This window comes from Diadema antillarum, unplaced genomic scaffold (assembly GCF_040938485.1).
Source record: "Diadema antillarum isolate AM-2024a unplaced genomic scaffold, OU_Dant_1.0 seq00000569_RagTag, whole genome shotgun sequence".
Taxonomy (NCBI): domain Eukaryota; kingdom Metazoa; phylum Echinodermata; class Echinoidea; order Diadematoida; family Diadematidae; genus Diadema; species Diadema antillarum.
The window spans coordinates 1,684,201-1,693,799 of NW_027271507.1; the positions used below are offsets into that span (position 1 = coordinate 1,684,201).

The following is a 9,599-nucleotide window of genomic DNA, read 5'->3' on the forward strand; positions in this document are numbered from 1 at the left end:
ATTGCTTGGAATAAGCAAGTCTTGAGCAATCAATGTTTGACAGTTGGTAGCTCTAAATTGATGGCCTATACTGACTTTTTCAAATTGCCAATACAGGAATTTAGAGGTCTACCCTCAGCTGTTAACACTAGACAAATTCTTTGGAAGAATTCACATGAGTTTGCATTGGCACCTACGCTGCACTTGGCAAAAAAATGAATAAATGAATTAAAAAACATATCCATTCACAGTAACACCCCATTAACTTTTCCATCATAAATTCCCCCTTCAATGCACATTGTACATTATTATTTCACAGGAAATAAAGGATACACCAATCTAAAACCATAAAGAGAGGAAAAATGCACCATATCTAGTGTGAAGTTTGGTTGAAGAATGCAAGAAATGCTTACTATGTCAATATAAAGTCTTTGCAAATAATAAGGTCAAATATTAGGTTTTTCATGCTACTCTCTCTTATAGTACACATAAAACTTCACAATATCATATGAAGCACTTTGCTCTAAATACCTTGTTCACACATAGAAAATCAACATCTGGGTACATTATATACACATAATGATCAACATTGGTAGTGTTCAACTGAGTAGTACTTTAGATAATCTCATTTATAACACATATTGCAACAATGTCAGACATACCAATGATTACAGTGATGTAAATATAATTCAAAATAAAAACCTTACAGTTTCACGTCAGTTGAGTTCAGATTACATGAATTGTGCAAAAATAAGAATGCAGAGATAAAGTACAAATCGGAGAAATAAGATAACAGCTTTTCTACAATAAAATGAATGAGAAAATAAGCCAGACAAGACAACAGGAGACAAATTGCACTATTGATTGTTATGTAGCTTTCACCGTCAACACTTTGAAGGGGCAGATAATTTTCTCCTGGCATTTTCTTATTGTTGCATAAATGGGTTTCATGGCTATCATGCACCGCCAGAAATTTCATTAGCAGAAACTCCACAAAGCTCTCTGTTGTGACATGTTCTCTCTTGCAAACATTAGGTCACAAATGAATTCAAAACTTGTCTTGGTGGAAGGAAGAAAACGATTCATTTCGGGATTCACTCCAGAGTCAGAGCAACGAACATGTACATGACCAGTTTACACGGTGACAGTGTTGGCTTCATTGAGTGCACACTTAAATCAAATCGCCCTTATTACACCTTTGTCCTGTAATCAACACAAGGGACACAAGGGACATATTCAATTTAAAAAAAAATTGAAAAAGAAGGAACAATAGAGGATAGATACACAAATATGATGAACACAATACTATACATGTACATGTGTAGGTATCCTCTTTGCATTATTTCATAGGCATCCAGGATGCAAAAAGAATGATGGCACAATGGCAAAATAACTAAGAACTAGACAAATAAAAACGACAGTACTTAAATTTCTGACAGATTTAGAAAAGTTGTTCAGTCCACGGTGTCAAAATCACACAAGCATGGATTGTACATGCATGCAATTTTGCCTAATGGGAAGGTGTCTACTTTGATGCTGCGTTTACACCATGTTCCCGGCAACCATGTTTCAGGCCACCGTGGACAGAATGGGATGGATGTGGTGAGACGTGATAGCCAAATGTGACAGGCCATGATCGTCGTGGATGCCGTGTCAGATTTTTAAACTGTCAAAAAATTTGCCAGGGCAGTCCCGGTGCCAATGAGGAATCTTGTATGTCGTGACAAAACGGGGTGAACGCAACGAAACATGACAGCATGTAATAGGCGGTAACAAAACTTGGAGGCGGTCCGTAGTGGGACACAACGGAAAATATTGATAGTCTCGCCTGACCACACACCGTGAGAACAGCGTCTGACAGCTATAGTTCATCGGGGCGAGGACTGGAACTAACAAAACTAGAATGCGAAGGGGGGGGGGGGGAAACAGGAGAATGTTTTGGGCAAATGGGGCTGCCGTGGCTGCTGGGAACATAGTGTGAATGCAGCTTTAAATCTACCAAGGATGAGCAATGATGTCTTAGCACTTACAGAGCAAATGGCCTCATATGATTTTTTTTTTTTCATCCCGAACAAACTATAGCCTAACTGTTCAAAGTGTGTCTAAAAATAACAGCACTATTAAGCTAAAAAGAGGAACAGTACCAGAACCCCAACCAGGGACATTTGTGTCATCTCAACAACTTTGCATTAGCCTGGCCCTACAAATTGTAGGAATGACTTCTGCCACATTTCATGAAAATCTGATTATCATCCACTTTGAATGGATGATGAAAATTTTAATTTTGACCATCAGGCCCAGCCCAAACATGTTAACCCATATTTAAAATGTATGCCAAACCTAACTACCAGTGCCATTGTTAGGAACAACTTGAATTTCTCTAATTCCACGAGCATCTGAATTCACTGAGACTCGGTTGCACTACAAGTATTTCACGATACAGTATGTTCGAGATTATCTTTTCTACACTTTTGGGAGCCCCAACGCTTGAGCCCCTATGGAGGTCATCTGAACATTTTAATGACTCTGTATCCCATGCCCCTCAGAATGACTCTTGCAACTAAGAACAACAACTGCATAGTTCCTTGAAAATATGATTAATGCATCCTACAGGAGAAGACTAAAACATAAATCTCAAACAATCGGGGCCCTGCCCTCCTTGTACCCCCTGAATTGCTAAATTGGGTCAGTACTGCCAATGCATACTTTCTACTCCAAGGAGGACCTCCACGCAATGTGACATGGTTATGCTCCGGTCAATTTGGGGAATATCTGATCGTGTTTTTTTATGGAGAAGATAAAAATGTCAGTGTCAACTTTTGGGTTCATCTTCTCAGATGCCAAATCTACTTCCCCTCCCCCTAACTGTCATGAATAATCTCCATTAATTCATCTCTTAGAGCATCTAAAGGCTAAAATGACTTGCTTGCATTTCTTCAGGGTCTGAGGAAGTACATATTTTTATACTCGTTTAGTTTTGGGTCTTTTGGACCCTGCCTTAGGTCCCCATGAGGAGTAACCCGGAAAATTTCTGCAGCTTTGTAAGTCTGCCTCTAAGCAAGATTCCTGCCAAGTTTGATTGGAAGAGGGACATGAAGTTTACATAGGATGAAAATGTTAAATGTTCACTATTTACATACAGACAATGCTCAATACACAGCTGACAATGCATAATAATTTGCAGATGACACACATTGGACTAAGAGTGATTGCAGTAGCTTATTTGAGCCCTTTTGCTCACATATACTGAAAAGTTTAATTAGCTTTTATTCTTCTTGGATTCCAGGCCTTTCCTGTTCCTCGTTTTGCCTTTCTTCACCATGCTCTTCACTTGTTCTTTCATCTGAGTCACTGCCAAACAAAATCTCTTTGTGGCAAAGTGGGCATGAGTCTTGCATGTAGAGCCACTTTCGCAGACAAAGCGCATGAAACAAGTGGCCACACGGAGTAATGCATGCACTGTTCAACTCCTGATAGCAGATGGCACATACATCATTATGCTTCTCAAGCAGTGCTGGGGAGGCCTGCTCCAATAACTTGATCTTCTGGACTGCGAGCCGTCGATTGCGGAACTTTTTCCACCCATCCTTACCCAGCTGGAAGATGTTGAAGTATGCGTGGGTGCAGATCATGACAGCGCGGATCACTCCCCGCGACTCAAAGACGAAGATCCAGGCACCATTGATAAACAGGAAAATCCCGGACACAAACTCCAGGACACTTCCTGTAGCCTTCACGTAGTACACATAATCATCTAACCCTTCCCAGAAAGTCTCTCGATGGGTGTCAATGACAAAGAGGATGTACAAGATGAGACTGACAACAATCTTGATGATAAGCTCAAGGCAAAAGGCAGTCAGGGCAAGCATCCAGGTACCTACAGGGTTGGCGTACCATAGCTGAACAATGAACCAGGTAGAGAAAAGGATGAGAAAGCACGCCATGGTCAGGGCCCTGGCATGCTTCTTCCGGTTGATGACGTGCATGGTGGACAACTGCATCATGACGCCGTGGAGCATGGTGTGGACAAAGTGCAGGATGGCTGTACTCAGCAGACACATGTTCCGTCCGAGTCGCACCACTCTGTTTTCTGGACTCATATCGGGCAGTCCAGTCTGCAAGGCCAGGATGAAGAAGAGCACCGATGCCACTGTGCCAATGTTCTCCCCGCCTTCCCTCTCCACTCCCAGGAACAACCGCGCCAACTGTCCCACCACATTTGCCGCAGGCGATATGGTTGCACTTAACCCCATAACTGCAAGAAATGTGCTGCAACTTTCGACGGCTATCTCATACACAGCCAATGACAAAAACTTTCTGAATGATTGCTCAGTGTCACCATCATGTGCATAGGTGTATGCGAATACCAATCTACTTACCTGTATACCTAATCTTGTCAACCAAAACAACCTGAGAACCGTAGGAATTTTCAGTCGTACCCACTGATTTTCCACCAAAACGTGAAACCCAAATCTCTTATAAATGTTCAGATATGTCCTTGCAATGATTCTTATGTTTATCAAGTAGTGATATAAGAAGGACATAACTCTCCACAATATGTTGAGCATTAAAATAGGTATAATGGGGTAGAGAAAATAGCATGTTTTCACAGCATCACTCATCATTCTTGCAGGTAGCACGGTGACAGCTGAGAGAAACAGACGAAGGAATACAGGTGACACAAGGCACATCCAAACAGAAAAGATGGGGGCATCAGTGTTGCTCCATTGAGAGAGATTGAAGAGGGCTGGTGTCTTGGCAAACACAAAACTGTACATCATCTGAATGCAGATATAGAAGAGGAATTCATCGCTGCACACCACTTCAAGTGCGTTGAGCTGTCCCTCTGCACCAAAGCCTGTTGGCACCGCCGTGGAGTTGGACTGGGTGTCCGTCAGATTGGCCATGCCCAACCTCTGAAGGAAGATTGCGTTCCACCACTGGGATGTTCTGAGTGCTGCCATTGCAACCACAAGCCCGTAGCACAGGCACAAGGTCGAGGATGGAAGGAAGAAGAGTACTGCACATAGCAGCAAGACTGAAAATGCAAAAGAGACATAAAACAGTTTCAAACATTTAACACAATCAATATGTTAATCTTGACTTAATTGTATCTTACTCAGCAATGAAGCAGAATACTGAAGCCACAACTAGCACTTCCTATAAACCGATGCGGTAAAAATTATGGAGTGACCTAATACATAATGAAAATCATGTTGTGCAATCTTGACACATTTTGATGAAGCAAAAGTTGAGAAATATACTTGGATACAAAATTGCACTAGTGCCCAAACTTTCAGACCTAGAGCTGAGGATATTTGTCATAAGGAAAGCTACCATGATATAGCTTTACATCCCCTCTGCGCCGAAGGACAGGGTAATCTCGACTAAAGTGCTTGCCTGAGGGCACAACTGCTACTATTAGTACGACTACTAGCCAGATAAACTTGGAACCAAAATTTAAAGACTGAGACTGTGGTCTTGTCCACTGCACTGAGCCACACTGCACCAGCTCCTCTCCTACTGTATGTCCAAGAGCAGTAATTCATCTGACAGGGTGGATGAAGTTACAAAGAGCATGTATTATAGAATGGGTAGCAAAAATCCTGAAATCTCATTGGTCGAGAGCTATTTGTTGATTTTAAATGGCCGCATGCCGAGTCACTTGGTAAACATGCTATCGTGCACTTGTAGTGAGAGTACACGCACTGAGCATGCATTTGCACACTCGGTGCATCCAGTAGGTCTAATTACTGGATGCGTTATTTTGGGGGGGCTTTTGTCTATGTCAAGCCAAAAGGAATTGCATCCAGTAAATTTGCCAGCAGGTAGCATGATCGAAAAATGTTCCTATTAGATTTGATAACACAGATGACGCATGTCTTTTCGTGTGTCAGTTGGAATAGTGTGCACGCGGTAACTATGGAATTTAGCCTAAACCCGCTCGGCTTCACCTTGTGGGTTAGCATTCCATAGTTGCCTCATGCACACAATTCCAAATGACGCATTCAGACCTGTGCGTCATTTGGATAATACCTGCAAGACGGCCTTGACACAAAGCAATGGGTAAGTTTTAATGGGATTGGAAATATTAAAACTTGAGCAAGGACATTACTATGGTCGTAAAAGAAGTCAATAGTCACTGGACATACAGTATTATAGTCTCAGGCATGATATAGGGTGCAATTAACTTGCCAAAAGCTTTTGACCTCGCTGCCTAATTTGCATAAAGTAAACAGCATGTTAACGCAAAACCGCTGGGGAAGTGCTGCAGGACTATCGCAATATCTCGCCTCAGAAGCCATCAAATGATAAAATCTACACAGCAAATTGAAGGAGAAACTATTCTCTAACTGGCAACGTCAGTTATTTTGGGTTTTATTGAGGATAAACCTGAAAATAATGTTGAAACCTAGCGTCCAAAAAAGAAAATTTGGTCTCTCAGAAAATGTTTCACATGAAAATAATGTTGAAACCTAGCGTCCAAAAAAGAAAATTTGGTCTCTCAGAAAATGTTTCACATTTTTCTTTATTGCCCAAAAATGAAACTTCAGTATGACTTGTGGTAGTATGTCCATACTGTGTTCCAAATATCTTTTCTGTAATATTTGTCGCATGGTTATGTCGGGAAAAAACCAAGACAACTGTCATTAGCGACCCACGAAAAATCTATAGCGCAAGTGTTACACAGTCCAATGTATTGGTTTTCGAGCTGCATGAAACTGATGAAGCACATTGCAGGGTTCGTCTTTCACCCACTCACCACCCTGCGGACCGAAACCAAACCCTGTCGATGTGCGCCGAACCCGACACTGCTGATTGGCTATTAAAGCGTGTGCTGACCAGTAAAAGAATGCATGCGCAGGAGGATGATCTAGTTGTGCTTGTCCAGTATTTTCTCTAAAATTTGGTTGTCTATTTCCTCTGATTTTAACCTAACTACTGGTATTAATTGCGCAAACACAAAACTTCGCAGGTAGGGAGTCTGGGGATACAGACACGCAATTCGTTAATCAAGTAGAAATCTCTATGCATATTCATGCTGCAGCAGAGTTGTGTCGGGAAATAATCGTAACCCGGCCTTTCCCGCAATCGACTCAAACAGAAAAATACAAATATCTCGAAAGATACATCAGGATTTTCGCCCAAAATTCATATGAAGTCTACCCATATTAGATATATTTTTATATGAAGTTTCAAGGGATTTGGTGGTCAAATATTAAAAGGGAGATATAAAAAGGTGAACTTTCGAGATTTTTTGTCCTTCACTTTGCACAGCACTTCGCACAGCACTTCGATGACCGTTACAAATTCAAAAGCTTTCGCCTCTTATCACAGAGAAATTGCACCGAATCGCCTGGCATGAGTCTGTGAAGATCAGAGGGGCAAACAAGAGATAGAAAACCTTTCTTGGCATTGATAATTATCTTTTTTTATTCTACTAACATTAGTCTAACTCTAAGACAAGTCCTCCGGTAAAGAAATGTTTTTTTTCAGACTTTAGATATTCAATAGGGTCTACTACAATAGGCATCACAAATCTTCACATGGACTAGTATCTACATCAAATCAATTTTCTCACTTTAATGTAACAGACCCTTGTCACATGACAGTGATATTCTTACAGAAAAACACAGGGTCACAGCAAACTTGATGATAGCTCTTTTAAGCGTTAGAGGTGTCATCTGCGCTTGACCGAAAGATCGGCCTATGTCTGGTCATCGGGGATACGTTCTACGGAGACTGCGTCTGGCTTCACGGATGGAGGAGAGCAATAACGTCAAAAAAATAAAAGATTCCTCCGGCCAGACGGGTCTTTCTGTCTACATCTCCGTGAGCATGATGGTGAGTGAATGCCGAATGAAGCCAGTTAAGATGTTAGACGTAAGCCTACACTTGTGTTTTTTAACCCCGTACTTATTCTGACCCAGGACTTTCTCTGACCCAGGATCGTTAATACCGTACCAATTTTTTCAGCTTTTCACACTCGCCAATAAATCTCGTACCCAGTACTTAAAGCTCTTGTCCCGGGCTATTAAGAAGAGAAAACTGACCTTTTTACACTCGTATTTCCTAGTCCCGTACTTTCCAAACCACATGAATATTCATGTTTATGCTGTGCACTGTACTTGTACACGCACGCATTGAAAGCACTTGATTATCTCCTTTCTGATTGGTCAGTGGGGTTCGGGCCTCGTCTCCGTCTCTTTGGAATAACCCCGGACTATTTCTTCGTTCTGGTTACACTTGCTTGCTTGGCACCACAATTGCGGTGCTAACCCTGCTTTTGTGCAGGGCCAGATAGTACGGGATTATCGGTGGGGCTAGCCCCCTTTGGCAAAAACAAGTGAAGTGTAAACAGAAAGTGGGCTAAGGAAAATCCAGTACAAGGGGCTAAGCACCCCCCCCCCCCTTAACCCCACCGTTGCCCGTTGGTACGGGACTAGTTGCAAGTGTAAAAAGCACCTAGATTCTAAATGGACTTGGGTCTTTTTTTAAGTGATATTACCAGGGCCCGAGGGGCCAGGGCCAATACCAATACTCATAGGATCTCCCCATTATTAAAAGTACAGATGTAACTGGTTAGCTGTAGACTCAGTCTAGCTAGACGAGGGTCGATAGTTGATGAGTTAATTAATTTACCGTGGTAACGTTAAAATTTACTACTAAATTTACACTTCATCAGAGTGATCGGACCAAGGCAATGTCTTGGTGGATAGCATTGGATTCGCGAATGTGTCATTTTGTAATCATTAGATATTAGATTGATCATGTTGATTGGCATAACTCCTAACTTATTGTCTAACGTTATAGTTCTATATAGAGTCTAGTCTTACCTGCTAAGTACAGTAACGTCGACAAGACTGGAAACGCATCCGTATCGCCTAGTTCGAGTGCAATTCCGCCGGCGATTATGGCGTCCATTAGCAGAAGTGGTGGCACCCGAATAATGGGTCCATACTTTGCCTCAAGACCAACAAGATTTCGAGACATCGTGCTCTATCAAATCCGTCAAGGATCTTGAAAAAGAGAGCACCGACATTGCATCACATTCAAGGCCGGCATTTATGTTCTTTGGCGATACATAGCCCGGCTGTGTGTACTACTAGCTAGCTCATGATCATGAGCTGAACGTACAGTACTGTATACTGTACGTTTACGTACAATTGTACGTGCGGGACACTTCGCTTCAGCAACTGTCTGATCCGTTGAGCGGAGTATGAGGGAAATGATACCACCTCTCGCCAGTCGATCGTTGATTATCAACCTTATCAACGTAAAAAGATATAGCGCCATCTCTTGTCCATCGATGAGAGTTGTGAATACACCATAGAGCTGTATTATGCGATATGTAAATGCAGCTCTGTGGAATACACTCACTACTATACAAGTCTCTCTTTAAAATACCTAGTACTCAGGAAAAAAAAAATCAAGTTCATATATCTTGTAGATATTTGGCTAAAACTTAATGTATCAAATACCATATGAAAGGTAATTTAATTTGCTATCAACGTGATAGGTCAATTATAAGGAACACTTTACGCATAAGTGAACACCTTTACTTCTCTTCCAAGATAGGACTACAAAAGTAAAAATTGAAAAAAAAATGAACAAATTAT

At 41.6% G+C, this 9,599-nt stretch overlaps 1 protein-coding gene across 1 annotated transcript; it reads right to left on the reverse strand.

Annotated features, from left to right (window-relative positions):
• Positions 1-1,843: 1,843 nt before the first annotated feature.
• On the reverse strand, positions 1,844-9,086 carry LOC139735292 (E3 ubiquitin-protein ligase RNF139-like). Its single transcript, XM_071646048.1, has 2 exons — positions 8,817-9,086; positions 1,844-5,017 (listed from the first exon to the last, which is right to left on the reverse strand). The coding sequence occupies exons 1-2, from the start codon at positions 8,971-8,973 to the stop codon at positions 3,246-3,248; spliced, it is 1,929 nt and encodes a 642-aa protein (XP_071502149.1). The 5' UTR covers positions 8,974-9,086; the 3' UTR covers positions 1,844-3,245.
• Between the last annotated feature and the right edge of the window lie 513 nt (positions 9,087-9,599).

Coding starts and splice junctions, on each gene's coding strand:
- LOC139735292 (XM_071646048.1), bottom strand. CDS start 8,973: ATGTCTCGAAATCTTGTTGGTCTTGAGGCAAAGTATGGACCCATTATT. Junction 5,018..8,816: donor GACGTTACTGTACTTAGCAG/GTAAGACTAGAC, acceptor TTGCATTTTCAG/TCTTGCTGCTATGTGCAGTA.